This window comes from Papilio xuthus, unplaced genomic scaffold, assembly GCF_000836235.2.
Source record: "Papilio xuthus unplaced genomic scaffold, Pxut_1.1 DF826933.1, whole genome shotgun sequence".
NCBI lineage: Eukaryota > Metazoa > Arthropoda > Insecta > Lepidoptera > Papilionidae > Papilio > Papilio xuthus.
This window is the reverse complement of record NW_013531716.1, coordinates 596,958-611,426: the sequence shown is the minus strand read 5'-3', so window position 1 is coordinate 611,426 and position 14,469 is coordinate 596,958. Positions and strand designations below refer to the sequence as shown.

Here is a 14,469-nt window from a genome sequence, read left to right as displayed (position 1 = left end):
CAAAAGTTAATGAACGAACGTTCAGTTGACTCACATTTTAGAGTCGTTAAAACTGGTTTCACAAATCCTATAATTTCAAATGTAAATAGTGAAGATATAAATAATGTACAAAAGTTTACAATACCAGCAAATATACGTGAAGATATAATGATTAAAGATGCAATTAATACCAAACATTTGCTGTCACATGATAATTTATTTCCTGAAGAAAATAAAAATATAACTGCCACAAAGAAACCAAGCAGTGATATACTAGATGAAAATGTTTATAGAAATAAAAATAGCAAAATTTATGATCGCAAAGATATATATATAACATCGTATAGTGAAAATCAGAATGTTATTAACCTAAATCAACGTCCAAGAAATCCTCCATCTGCTAAACGCTCGCCAGGATTCACACATAAAATGCAACCACAATTAAAAATAAATAAAGCCATTCAAAAATCAACAAACAATGATGAAAACTCACCAACAATAAGAAGAGTTAATGACAAAGGTGGGAAACTGACAGATAAAATACAACAGAAGACTGGAAGGAAAAGAGACATCAATGGCAATGAAGATATGGATATGTATGGAGAAAAGAACAAATATTACACGGTACTTGACAATGTGATTACGTTAAAACGTATGCCTATCGAGCAAGGATTAGTGGAACATATAGCTGATGAAAATATTGACGTAACGAATAGTCCTTATGCAGTATTTTACAGAATGAGCCCTGATATAATAGATCAACAAGATGGTTATATGGTTATGAACGCGCAAGACGAACGCACAAACAGCTTGTATAAAGATCAAGAAGCAAGTATGAATTCAGAAAATCAAATTGAAAATAGCAAAAGTAATTATAGAAAGTACTCTAACAGTGGTAGAATACATGGTAAAGTTAAAAATTTCTCTAATTTTAGGAACTTCAAATAAGTTGGAACTGTTGAAAAAGAAAAGTCCAAAGATTTGACAGTGTATTTTGAGTATTAACACGTTAACTGCCATGTCGGACTATATGTCCGACAAGCTAATGTTTCAATCAGGCCGTGTCGGACTATGTGTCCGACAAGCCATACTTCCATTCAACACCTCGCTGTGGCTTCTCGGACGTTTTTTTAATCGAATTGTTGTATACAACGTGATACGCAAGGCCCCATAAAGCTTATAAACAGAGGGTCAATTTTTTTCGTTTTTATAAATCATTCTGGCAGTTAACGTGTTAAGGAACAAAATATGGTAATAGATTAGTGAAACAAATGTAACATGTAAGTATTATGTTAAGGGAATGATATTATTTGTATAAATAAATTGTACACGTTTAAATACATGATAGTTTACATTTATTTACATGTATTATTTCATTTATTATTCAATTACGTAATTTTTAGGGTTCCGTACCTCATATAAAAAAACGGAATCCTTATAGGATCACTGTGTTGTCCGTCCAGTCTGTCAAGACCCTTTTTTCTCTGGAACGCGGAAAGGTATCAAGCTGAAATTTATTTTTAAATATTAATAATAATAACAAATCAGTATTTTACTGCGAGAACCCTTTTGTTGACCTTAGAATTTCATTGTTACTGCATATTTAGCTTGACTTAAAATTTAACAAAACATTTAAAATTACTCTTTAACTAAGATTCGGCCTATTAATTGAGACCACTTAAATTCGCGCACGCGCGCTTTTTTGTGACAATCAATCAGAGGCAATGCACCGTATAAATAACACAGGGTTTTTCATTATCATTGACACAGAAGAGTGTTGCTCAATCGCGAGAGTGCTATAGAATCGGGTCATTCACGAATGTCACTTAACAGGCACTGCTACACACTATATAAAACTTTGTCCAGCCTTCAATCGTCATTACTGTCAAAGAAGCCGACATGATGCGGCGCATTCCCTTACTGCTAATAGTAACCGTCGCCTCCTGTATGGAGATGCGGGAGACAGTCGAAAGGATGGTCATGGTCCGCACTACAGGATCTGACCTTCAACCGGCTGCAACCGGATACATCTACAAAAAACAGAACGATGGCCTCGCCAGTGTCATCAAAATGGACGAAGATGAGATATTAGAACAACTATCGAAGTTCTACGATCATCCGAAAGTGTTCGCAGCTCACGATAAAGCTGCTTCAGAAGGTGAGGCTGATGACAGCAAAGAGGAGTCGCGTAAGGAAGCGCATGTCATACCCGTTGTTGAAAAACATGAGGAAAACGATGGCCACGTTGACGGCATAGCTGATGAAGAATATCCAAAGAGTTACGATGGTTATGAAGACTATAAAAATAATTTTGAGAAGTATCTTCACGGTTTGAAACATTACAAAGATGGACTCTATCACGGATATGGTGAAGGTGACAGCTATGGAGCTAAAGGTCATCACTCTTATGGCGATAAGGGTTACAAAGGTTACGGCACAGAAAACTATTACGGCAAGGGAGGCGCCGGAGACTACCACAACAAGAATTACAAAAGCTTCTACGCATCAGAAAAGGGTGGTCACGGGAAAGGTTACGATGAAGCCGATAAATATGGTAAACATTACGCAGAAGGTCACGGAGAAAAAGGGGGAGACCACGGACATAAGGAAGGGAACAGCAAAGGTGAGAAAGTCAAAGGCTTTCACAAGGTCTTTGATAAGGACGAATTCAAAAAAGACCATGACTTTTATGATGGCGAAGGACACAAGGGAGATTTCAACAAGTTCGGCAAAGAACATGAACACCATGAAACAAATGACGGAGAGCATAAAAAAGGAGAGTCCCATGATTCAGGACATTCGGAAGCAGGTTCAGGAAAAGGAGGACACTTCAATAAGGAATCTGGTGCAGACAACGATGCCGGACATTCAGCGGAGGCAGGAGGAAAGTCTGAGCAGCATGGAGACGAGGCTAATGGCGCAAAGGGCGGAGCAGTCAAGGGCCAGAGCTACGGCTACGAGGTCAAGCACTGAAAGAATTATACTGTTTGTTATAGTTTTGTTGAGTTATAATAGAGTTTTGTAAATATGTACGTGTAGATATAAAGATAAGATATACAACCAAATGTATTTAATTTTTTTATTAATTTATACTTAAAAAAAACCTTAACTTATTCTTTAATATTGTTATTTTATTTATATTTACGGATAGGTCAATGACCACATAAAAACTAAAAAGCTTCATAAAGCCAGCTTATCTGAAGTTTTGATTGATTCAGTTTCAACATTGTATTTACACATTTTTTGATAGAAAATAATATATGATTACGTAAAAAGGAATGTCAGAAGCACAGCTTAAAGTAAACACAAGTTTAACACAACACACACACAAGAATTAACGTCTGAATAATTTGCATAACTTTCTTCACATACTCCTCTTTATTTTACAAAATATAAATAAGTATAGTTACGAAATAGCAATATTTTTACCAATCTCGTGGGTCAAATTAGCGGGGAGCTGGGAAAAGAGGAAATTGCATCATTTACTCCATAGCTGAAACGCGAAAGGTTGTACACAGAGACAGTGATAGTGCGGCCAAATCATATATAATCTGGATCGGATTGCAATCCTTATTAATAATAAACACGATGTAACAAAACAATACTATACAACTTCTAACTACGGACAATGCTTTTCGTCTGGTTATGAGTAAATCAAAGTAAAAACTAAAGACCCTATTCTATTTTGATCAATTAAAATGTCTTGATGTCTTGAAGTAGTTAAAATTCGGAATCGAAGTTTTTAGAGTATCCGGCATTTAATTTGGCACGGGAAAAAGTGTTTTCTTTTATCCGACAGAACTGAAGCTTGTACAACTTAAATATGCAAAGATAGAATGTAGTAAAAATGCTAGAGTTTGATTTTCTTTTCATCTCACCTTATAAGATATGTATCAAATGGCCAACAGCGAAGAAGTACAATGAAATTGATATATTAAAAAAATATCCACAATCTAGTAGCTTGTACTATTATACTCGAGAAAACTTTTGAAAATATTATGAAAAAGTACGCCTTCATTGGGTGACGCCAAACGCATCGCACGCGCGGCCTGCAGAGGATTTTAGTTTGCTTTGTGTAATTTTAAATTGGGCAGCGTGTATCAGACGTGCGTGGCGGCGTGGGTCAATGGACGCGTACCTTAAGCAATTAAATAATTAAGCATGTTTACAATGAACTGCATAAAATAAACTAAGTAAAATACTTAATAGAATTAATTTGATTATAGTACTTACGACTGTATCTTTTGCCTGTATCTTCGTTTAATTAATAAAAAAAACTTAGTATGTAGTCTATGCGTTCTTCCAAGCTATATTGTACATCTGTCCCAAACTTCATCGAAATCCGAAAAACAAACATCCATCCATTCATCTAAATATTATGTTAATACGATGTAAGATAAATTATATTACGATAAAGTATTACAGTATTATAAATTTTAGTATCTGATATGACACGAAACCTATGATGTATAATGTACAATTGTATAAACAATTTTTAAGGTTCCGTACCTCATACGAAAAAAACGGAGCCCTTATAAGATCACTTTGTCGTCCGTCCGTCTGTCTGTCAAGACCCTTCTTCTCAAAAACCCGTGAAGGTATCAAGTCGGAATTTATTTCCTTATATGTAACAAATACCCTTATGTTATTCGTGACTATATTTAACATGTATGTAATATCTTAAGGGAACGCATTTTCTGTTGCTTTTTTGGAATATATCATAAGTAAACATTAAATAAAATAAGTTTTAAATGATAAGTTGAAACAATTTGAATATGAATAATGCAAACAAGTAAGAAAAAATCATTTCACGGTGATTTGACTGCGGTCGAGGCGCGCGTCGGTTTCACAATGATAATTTTTTCATTAGCAATGTCTTTGTCACCTATAACCTCGTTAATAAGCAATCTGGTACATGGCTACAAGAAAGGTAGCAGCACACTCATGGTCCTTCCTTCGTGCTTCGAGCAAATATAAATATTGGGCAACGGGCTGAGTAAAGTATAACGAAACAGTTTGCTGAACTGAACACATCTCAAGATGAAGACGATCGCTGGTTTTGTATTCGCTTTGGCATCCGCTGCGGCAGTGCAAGTGGGCTTTGCACCAGCAGCTACTAGCTACATCTATAGGAGCGACAACGGTGGCCCCGGGAACCTAGTCCAGCTGGGAGGACACGGCTATGAGCAGCCACAGCTGTTCGCACCACTACCCCTTGCCCAACCCATCAAAGCCCTCGAAGCTTACGACCTAGTCCCGGCACCATTACCCTACATAGCCGCTAAACCTATCGCAGTTCTAGATGCAGAAGACGACGAAGGCTCAGATGAAGAATCAGCCGAGTACAACGGAGGCCATGGAATAGGATACGAGAAAGGAGCCGGCAATGACTATGGAGAAGAACACCACGCTGCGCACGGTGAGAAAGGCAGCAAAGGTTTCAGCACGAAAGGTCACCATGAGAAGGGTCAGTCCGGCAGCTATGGCAAGGAACACGGCGAGGGATTCTACGAGGAAGGCGATGGCAAGAAGAAAATCTACCATGACGAGGCCGGCGCTCACGGCAAGCATTATGAAGCAGGCAAGGGTTACAAGGGGGGAGACCACGGACACAAGAAGCACTTCAGCAAGGGCGAGGAGGTGACTGGCTACCACAAAGTGTTCAACAAGGATGAGTTCAAGAAGGACCACGACTTCTACGACGTAGCAGACAAGAGCGGACACTTCAAGAAACACGGCTACGAGAACAAACATCACGGGTCCGAGGCGAGCGGTCACAAGAAGGGCGGACAAGGTGAATCTGGCTACAACAAGGGTGATTTTGGAAAAGGTGGATATTATGCTAAGGGTCATGTTGATGACGATCATGAGGGTCACTCTGCTGAGGAAGGTGATGAGAGCCATTACGAGCATGGCGAGGACTATGGTAAGAAAGGCGGCACCGCCGAAGAGAAGGAATACGCGTACAGTGACAATGGAGATGACGACGACGACAAGGAATGAACGATCTACCTCTAATATTTGTAAATATCTGTTAACTATTTATTTCAATTGATAATTTTGTTATGTTTGATATACGAATGCTGGTTTTTTACAGTCGATAAATATACGAATTAAGTATAAAATGTTTTTCTTTATTTTTTTCAAAAGTCACAGTGTATAGAGACATAGAAATTTAATAACTTTCATAATGCTAACGAATAGAAGATAAAGCAAGACGAATTTGTGCTTTGTGGTCAAAAAATAACCTTTTTTCAACTAAAAAAACATTATTTTCTTTCATCAAACTTTTTATTACTAGCCTAAAATAACCCTAAAACTGCGTATGTATAACTGTAAGTTGGTGTTGAATAAAATTTTGTCATAAAAAAGAAATCGATAATTGCAGTTTATAATAACTTAATTTATCGTATAACAATTATAAAATAAACAAAAAAAAATATCAAATGACCTTCCGCTTTCCGAACAGTCATCGACAAACGACCGTTACAAAGTTAATTTCAAATTACGAAATCGTCAACAAAAAGTCACAATTCCACTGCGATTAATAATTATTTTTAGGTCCGTAGTGAATGAACTTACAAATATCAAAATATCTTTATTATAATTTGACTCACAACAATAGACTTCAGCTTTGTTGTGACATATTCTATTAAAAATTATAATATCAATGCTTGCTTCTCAATAGGTTTTCAACTAATGTTATTTTAGGACATAATAGTAAACTCACTAGACTATCGCCTTGAGTTTCACTTTTTCGTATTCCTTGCTTAATATCTGTTTAAATTTCTAGGTCCATAGTAATTTCTAATTATATTTGTCACGGTATATTTTTTTACAATATAGATTGACAATTTGTCAAGGAATATAAAAATTATCGCGATATTGCGGTAAAATATGAAAAGAAAATATGAAATCAAAGATTTAAACAGCCGTCAATAAGTTTTAAAAGAAAACCGAAAGAAGAGTTGCTGGTTCAAGATCTCTATTCCCTAAAAACGTGTGATACAAATACCAATGCGCCACCTGCGCCTTATATTGTGTGCATTCATACAAATATATCCAATAAATTAAAAAATAAACAAGCGGTTGCTCGTCAATAAGAAAAAAAATGTAGTAATAAAAATAATCTATGTCATCCGGGGATAGTGTAACCTTCGTATAGTGATTTTTTTAAATCGATTCAGTCGTTTCGATGCAAACAAACAAACAAATATTTCGTCTTTATAATAGTATAGATTAGTAGGTTATTAAGTGAAACTAATTCTAACCTTTAAAAAAAAGATGGACGGATACATCTTTTAGATTTGAAGGGCATTGTGATTTATTCTTTAATTAAAGACGTTTAGGTAGATATTTGTAGTTTCTTAAAGTACAATACGAATGAAACATTACGGCTAGCTAATTATATATTTAAAACATGAGTTAATTTATTATTCGTTTGAGTAGCGTTTGAATCGTAATTTTTTTTTTTTTTAATTCGAAAACCGTATCTGGATCCTGCCAGTAACAATCATTATAATTTATTAAAAAAAGTTAAAAAAAACTTTTTATGCCTTGACGTTAAGTTTTTTAACAAAACATGTATGTCAGTGTCGTAACCTAATTCCAGTGCAAAAAACAACAAAAGATCTTCGATATGGAAAAAACTTTATTTACTTATTGGCTATGACATTGGCCTGCTATTGGCTTGAATGGGCACCGATGTTACGACGAATCAAAAATAAATTCAACTAATATGTTAAGGAAATTTATTGAAAACTAAATAGCAAATGGAATACGCTTCTGTTAATAATAACGGTAGGCTTCCACTAGGGAAAAAATTCTTATCTCTATCTTTTTTACACAGAAATCAGTGGGATGACCAATTACCAATAAAACTTGTCCGTTTTATTCGTGATAAATCATAGAACCATATCCTAACTAGATATTTGTTTGTGGTAAGCAATGTTTATAAAAAAACACATGCAATAAATCATGTCAAAGTGGAGCGGCGTAAAAAATCAATCAAATTACAATCTTAACATCCGTATCCGATGCTGGCATGTATTTATAAAGTAAACCATTGATTTGAATGTGTTATACATTTTATGTCGTGTGCGTTTTTTTTTTCAAAAAATGATATTGTAAAATGGCCAATAATAAAGCGATTTACTTATATGTGTATGGTAAGTTTTTTTTGCCATTTTGATGCTTTTTTACTTTTACACTCTTTTATTTTTTCGAGTCAAAAACCGTTATTGTATAAAATAAATTAATTTATAGGTTCTTCGTTGTCTTTGACATCCTTATGAGAGAAGATGACGTAGATTAAGTAAAGATTATTTAACGTAGTAGAGGTCTATACTATTTAATTATATTTACATGAATATTGTTCCAGTATTCATATTAATATTCAAAGAAGCTACGGCACTTAGATCCCAGAAGATTCGACCGAGTGATGACACCATAGAACAAATAGAGTCTTTAAAAGAAAGGATACTGGCCACAGATAATTTACGTCCAAAATCGTTAGCAGCTGAACAAGACCCCGAATTATCTTTTAGAATAGGCTTGGGAATGTTATCACCGCTTCCAATAGACGTGGACGACGAATTGTTAAAGAATATTGACAGTCAAAAGGCATTTGCATGTTCTCAGCTACAGTGTTCCCGGCAAGAAACTTCTACACCAGTTTGTGCGTGCAATTATAAATCCGGCAATGTAGTAACCTTTAAAAATGATTGTGATGCTAAAAAGCACAATTGTAGATTCAATACAGGTAGGACTCATCCTAATATTTCTTTAACAAACTTGAAATGGTCATAATATGACCACTCAAGCATCACTATAAGCTGCAAGTGATATTGCAGTGTTTTCTTGTAAAAGCTTTTACATATTTAACGGAGATTTTCTTTCAGATTTCCACGTAATTTTAAATGAAATTTGTCCTTGGGAATTTGTATCTCGGCGTGACAGTAAGGAGCTTAACATAAATTATGACGATCCGAAGTATTACAACTAGAATTATTTTTTATTGTATGATCGTTTAAATTAAAAGTTTTACCAATTCTTTTCATTGTTTTAATTCAAAATTCCATAAAAATAACCGAAAATAATCATGCAAAGTTACAGTCTTGTTTTGTCTGAAATGTTGAATTTAAATTGATCCAAAATTTAAACCTCATTAATATTCACTTGATTGTTTAGTTTGATGTTATCTTTAATACCTATGTGTATTTTATATACTCTTTGGACTTGGCCCTCTTTCTAATTTATATACTCTTTGCTCTTTCTACATTTCTATTTTATATACTCTTTGATAACAAACCCTGTTGTTATTTTTTCTTTAAAAACTTTCTGTTTTAAAAAATAAATGTTTCCTTGAAATTAATTAAGTTTTAGTGAAATAACCTATTTATGTTTAGTAAGAAACTTTTCATGGCTTCTAGTGGATTTCATAGATAATAATTTCTTCCTGAACTTGGTGACATGAAATACAATCTATGATGACTGACATTTGAACTTTGACATATTTTTGACAAGATGATGTTTATAATGTTTATATTTTGTTGTGATTTGCTTCTCTAACAGCTGATAAAGCTAACCTAATCAAAAATTACGTTTTATTGCAGCATTTTGTTTCAATGAAAATAACAAATAGTTAATACCATGTCGAATTCGCAAGATAAATCCACAAATGGCTTAGGTTCTGATCCATTACAAAGACTAGCATCGTTCAAACCACCGCGTGATCTTTCCCTGGGAGGTGTAAAACCAAATAAAAAAGTTTTTACTCCAAATTTAAATGTAACAAGAAGTAGAAACAAAGGGTATGTTACTATTTAATTTATAAATTAGAGGATGGGCGACTCTTAGCTATGTACTTTAATTTATAAAATATCTGTTCTGATTATTATCTTAATTGATATAACCTTTATAGAGTCCCATTAGCAAACAGCCGCGAGCACAAGAAAAATGACAAGGACAAGAGGGATAGGGTAAATAATAAAAACAAAAGAAAAGATCCTTCAATTATAAAATCTGCTGGTGTATTTTCTGAAGGTAAAAACAATTATAATAACTTTTAAAGTAATCGAATGCTTGGAAGTCTATGAGCCTCATTTCATAAAATTAAATTTAATTGAATGTCATCATCATCAATGTAAATTGTTCTGGTACATTCAGTAATTTAGATATATTTGTCAATTTAAAAGAAAGATGGTGGATTCTGTGCTGACCACTAAAACTGACATATTTACACCATACCATCACCAAGTAACTATGATAAAGCTCTACTCTAATTATTAAAAAAAAAACTTAGCAATAATATCCACTGCAAGATTTTTTGTGCTGTTATTATAAAAGATATATAAAAAAACTGCTATCCTGACATATAATTATTTGAGTTGAACCTCAATTTTGCTTTACAACATATAATATTTCTGGTTTTTAGGTTTAGGAGCTGTAGAGAGAAGTCATTACAGAGGGCCGTCTTATGCCAGAGATGGGGAAGGAGCCCCTGCTCTGCAAAGACCAACCATAAGAGTAAAAGATGTAATTAAAGTATGTATCAGACAAAAAAGCATTAATTTGTATATCAATCTCTATCCACCTCTCTAAGACTCTGGTGTTAATTGTGAATATTGTTTATATTTGTCTAGCAAGCAATACATTATATGAATAAAAAAAATTACATATGTTTTTTATCGTAAAATGAAATTTTTATGGATGTTGTGATGTTACATTTATGTTGCATTTTTATTGATTAACTATATATAATTACTTTTAGATTGATAAAGAACTAGAAGAACAGAAGATCAAGTCTGTAGTCGGTGGTGATGATGGCCTGGATGAGGAAGTTGAAGACTTTAAGCAATCATTTGAAACTGATGCTCCAATCAAACTGCCCATAGATGATGGTATGTCAACAATAGATCTGTTACTTAGTAATTATATGAAAAATTAATAAAATATTATACTTTTTTGTGGTTCTAGGTTGGTTATACAGTCAGCCAAAACCAACGGTTAAAATCAAACAGGAAGTGGTTGTGAAAACGGAACCTACTGAATATGCTGATTGTCCAAGTAAGATTTTAAATATATTTTTGTGGATGTCAATAGCTTTTTGGGTCTGTATTATTTTTTTTTGTTTTATTGATCTGTGCAAAATGTATGTTATAGTACTTATAGTTTTGTGTGGCTCGGAGCCTATCTAAAGTTAGGGGTGACTAGACCAGAGTCAACCACTCTGAACCAGTAAGGGTTGACTTCATGGACTTTGAATTTCTTCACAGATATGTGCAGGTTGCATTACAATGTTTCCATCTCGTAAAGACATTTGTATTCGGGATTCGAACCCAAGATCTGTATATGACAAGTCAAGTGCTTAACCTCTGAGCCATCGATGCTTTAGATATGTCATAATTGGATCTGATTCCACAGTGCCAGAAGTCGACAAGAAACCCATAATCCCAGCAGAGTTTGAAGACACAAATATCACAAACTTATTAAAGAGTGATAAGCCAACACTTATTTTATTACAGGTAACACTTTTAATGCTTAGATATTAGTTGGTTTATTTGCTCTCAAGAACACTTTAAATCATCTTTCCCCATATAAAACCTCAAAGAATATATATTTGTGACAGTTGCCAACTTCTCTGCCGGGACGGAGTGGTGGAGGAGACGCGAATGAGGATTCCCGTGGCAAAAGCAATAAGGAAACACAGGATGATGTAAGTAAATGCGTTCCAGTAAGTATTAACATCACTCCATTCAATTATCTAACTAAATGCATGCTATGTACTGCTACAACTAAGACAAAGAGATTGAGTTTTTATCATTTATATGGCGATTTAGTTTCCAAGGACATTGACGGAGTGTAAAGTATTCTACATTGTGTATGTTTAATTTACTATAGCCCAGTGAGGGCGGCGAGGAGAGCTGCGTGTTGTCTGGATTGCAGGAGGGTCGCGTGGGCAGGCTTCAGGTTCGCCGCTCCGGACGAGTCACTCTTCTACTGGGTGACACTGTCTTTGAGGTAACTATAGACCTGTTGTTTATTTGAATTTATAATTTTGTTTCTTGCGAATGTCGAACTACGCCACGTCTTCCTTGTATCCAAGGTAACCTGGCCATTATTATAGACAAACTGAAGTAAGTTTAAAAATTATTTTTCCAGTGTTTACATTATACTAGCTGTCGCCCGCTACTCCGTCCGCGCGGAATTAATAAAAAAACTTAATAAGTATCCTATATTTACTTCCAGACTATATTCTAAATCTAGGCCAAATTTCAGCTAGATTCATTCAGCCATTTATTTCATCAATTCATGTTGTCCAGGTATGTCCAGGCACCAAGGCAGCGTTCCACCAGGAGGCAGTCTCAGTCAGTGTGGAGGATGCAGCACGATCAGCAAGACTAGTCTCACTTGGCCCACTACAGCACAAGCTAACTATACTGCCTGACTGGCAGACTATGTTTACTGATATGGCTTTGTAGGCTGTATGTAACTGTAAAACTGTTGAACACCTGCATTACCATCCTTCTTATATTCCTTTGTAAAAACTGAGTTAAAAAATAATTTAAGGCATGTTATGACAGTTGGTGTATTAATAAAATGTTATTGAACGTGAAGATTATTTAACTAAATTTTGTCTTTTTACTCATATTCTGTCTAATTATACGTAACTTTAACAGTGGTAGAGCCCGCTTTAACATCTTCGCACGAATTGGCCCGGCTCGCCCGGTGAAATACCACGACCACACAGAAGACAGGCGTCAAGTGGGAGCAATTCCGCGTACAGTCTGATGAGTGTGTGTCCCGGAGGCCTAATTTAGACCTCTTTCCCTTCCCACCCTTTTTCTTATAACGATAGGATGGGAAGTGGAAGTGGACTTTCCGGATGAGAGGATGCATGGGAAGGGTAAATATTTTCTTTCTGTGCATCCTCTCCTCCGTTGTTTAAAGGTAGGCAACGCATATGCAATTCCATATGTCTATGGGCAACAGTCGCTTGCTCGTTTGCCTCCTTATGTTATAAAAAATAATAATCTCCAGGGACTGCCCCATCCTTGTGGAAGAAAAAACTTTATAAGTAGCCTATGTGTTTTTTGAGACTATGCTCTAAACCGACTGCTCTTGACTGTGCCAAATTTCATCTGTCTAACAAACATCCATTCATCCATCTTAACATTTGCATTCATAATATTAGTAAGATATTCTGCCTTCTTTCCCTCCATCTTTTTGATCAAGTATGTGTTTTAAAGATTTAGACATCCAATCATGAAGTGGGTTCGGACAGTGAAATATTTGAAACCAAATATTTTTTTATGTAATATATTACTAAGACTTAACTATTATAAAAGTTGTAAAATTCAATTGTTGCTTGCAGCTTTCTTCTGTTCTTTAGTGGGTATTGGTGTATCCCTGCCAAGATACTGCTGCCCTTGTAGGTCAATAGCAAAGTTGTAGTCAACAGGGTTGGCCAGTGCCTTATCAATTGCCTCCTCCAAGTTCTCTGGAGTTATAAATGTACTGCTGAGTTTCTGTAAACAAAAATTAGACTTATAGACATCAATTTACACAACAATAAAACCAGTTAGCTGTTTTTAATATTCAATAGAAAAGAGGACTACATAAATGTTTAGAATAAAGAATATTCTATATCTACACAGCTTTAGTGTTGTATTATTTGAGAGCTACAACTTTAGCAGCAATCTTAAAGCTGTAAAATGTTTTTTTTTGTTATCTTTAAAACGAAAAATATTTTTCTTTCCCAATCTTACCTTCTGCTCTCTAATTTCTTCTGACGCCTTTGCAATCCTATGTCTTAACTCTTTGTCTTTAGCCTCCATCCTGGCTAGAGCGAACTCCTCCATTTCTTGTAATTCCTTTTTCCTTCTCTCTTCCCGTTCAGCAGCGATCTGAGCGTTCCATGTATCATTAATTTTTACACAGCGCTCCCATTCCTCGGCCTCAAGTTGTTGAGACATTTCAGAACTTGCACTTTCAAGAGTAGATTTTTCTTTTATCATTTCTTCATGATAAAAACGCTTTATTGCGCGCATTTGTGTCTTATAATTATTGTTTATCCTCAAAAGCTCTATTCGTTCTTCTTCAGAGATAACTGGACGTTTTGGTATACGAAATATTTTACTTTTTGCCACCGGTAGCCATCGAGGTTTTCTGTGTGCTTCTGCACATTGCATTAACATTGGTAATGTTCGTTTTAAGATTGAATTGTGAGATATCATTTTAATTTTATATTTGTAATGTTTGTGTTGGTTTTTAAAGATAAAAATTATTAATAACCTCACTTTTTTGAAGTTTACCAAAGAGCAAAGCAAAGTTTGAAGAGTATAATCCAAAGAGTAAAAGTATTGTGTACGTTTTACTACAAGTTTTACTCACTGACCTCAATATAGAGATTAGTGGTTTCAATTCTTAATTGTATGAAATGTTTTTTTAAAATAACAGCATATTTTAATAACCATCATCAGTAAAAGT

At 34.8% G+C, this 14,469-nt stretch overlaps 5 protein-coding genes across 5 annotated transcripts; 4 read left to right on the top strand and 1 right to left on the bottom strand.

Annotated features, from left to right (window-relative positions):
- The first annotated feature begins 1,702 nt into the window (after nucleotides 1–1,702).
- On the top strand, nucleotides 1,703–2,952 carry LOC106121840 (hornerin-like). Its single transcript, XM_013317668.1, has one exon. It carries the CDS (start codon nucleotides 1,879–1,881, stop codon nucleotides 2,950–2,952), a length of 1,074 nt encoding a protein of 357 aa, XP_013173122.1. The 5' UTR covers nucleotides 1,703–1,878.
- Nucleotides 2,953–4,991: 2,039 nt separating this feature from the next.
- LOC106122119 (oleosin-B3-like) lies at nucleotides 4,992–5,982 on the top strand. The gene has a single exon (XM_013317995.1). It carries the CDS (start codon nucleotides 5,020–5,022, stop codon nucleotides 5,980–5,982), a length of 963 nt encoding a protein of 320 aa, XP_013173449.1. The 5' UTR covers nucleotides 4,992–5,019.
- A 2,055-nt stretch (nucleotides 5,983–8,037) lies between these two features.
- On the top strand, nucleotides 8,038–8,998 carry LOC106122041 (uncharacterized). Its single transcript, XM_013317890.1, has 3 exons — nucleotides 8,038–8,147; nucleotides 8,360–8,740; nucleotides 8,880–8,998. Exons 1-3 carry the CDS (start codon nucleotides 8,111–8,113, stop codon nucleotides 8,981–8,983), a joined length of 522 nt encoding a protein of 173 aa, XP_013173344.1. The 5' UTR covers nucleotides 8,038–8,110; the 3' UTR covers nucleotides 8,984–8,998.
- Nucleotides 8,999–9,485: 487 nt separating this feature from the next.
- Nucleotides 9,486–12,584, top strand: RpIIIC53 (RNA polymerase III subunit C53). Its single transcript, XM_013317771.1, has 9 exons — nucleotides 9,486–9,791; nucleotides 9,902–10,023; nucleotides 10,415–10,524; nucleotides 10,751–10,880; nucleotides 10,957–11,046; nucleotides 11,404–11,504; nucleotides 11,609–11,695; nucleotides 11,881–12,000; nucleotides 12,303–12,584. The coding sequence occupies exons 1-9, from the start codon at nucleotides 9,631–9,633 to the stop codon at nucleotides 12,459–12,461; spliced, it is 1,080 nt and encodes a 359-aa protein (XP_013173225.1). The 5' UTR covers nucleotides 9,486–9,630; the 3' UTR covers nucleotides 12,462–12,584.
- Nucleotides 12,585–13,292: 708 nt separating this feature from the next.
- mRpS26 (mitochondrial ribosomal protein S26) lies at nucleotides 13,293–14,311 on the bottom strand. Its single transcript, XM_013317805.1, has 2 exons — nucleotides 13,749–14,311; nucleotides 13,293–13,508 (listed from the first exon to the last, which is right to left on the bottom strand). The coding sequence occupies exons 1-2, from the start codon at nucleotides 14,214–14,216 to the stop codon at nucleotides 13,338–13,340; spliced, it is 639 nt and encodes a 212-aa protein (XP_013173259.1). The 5' UTR covers nucleotides 14,217–14,311; the 3' UTR covers nucleotides 13,293–13,337.
- Between the last annotated feature and the right edge of the window lie 158 nt (nucleotides 14,312–14,469).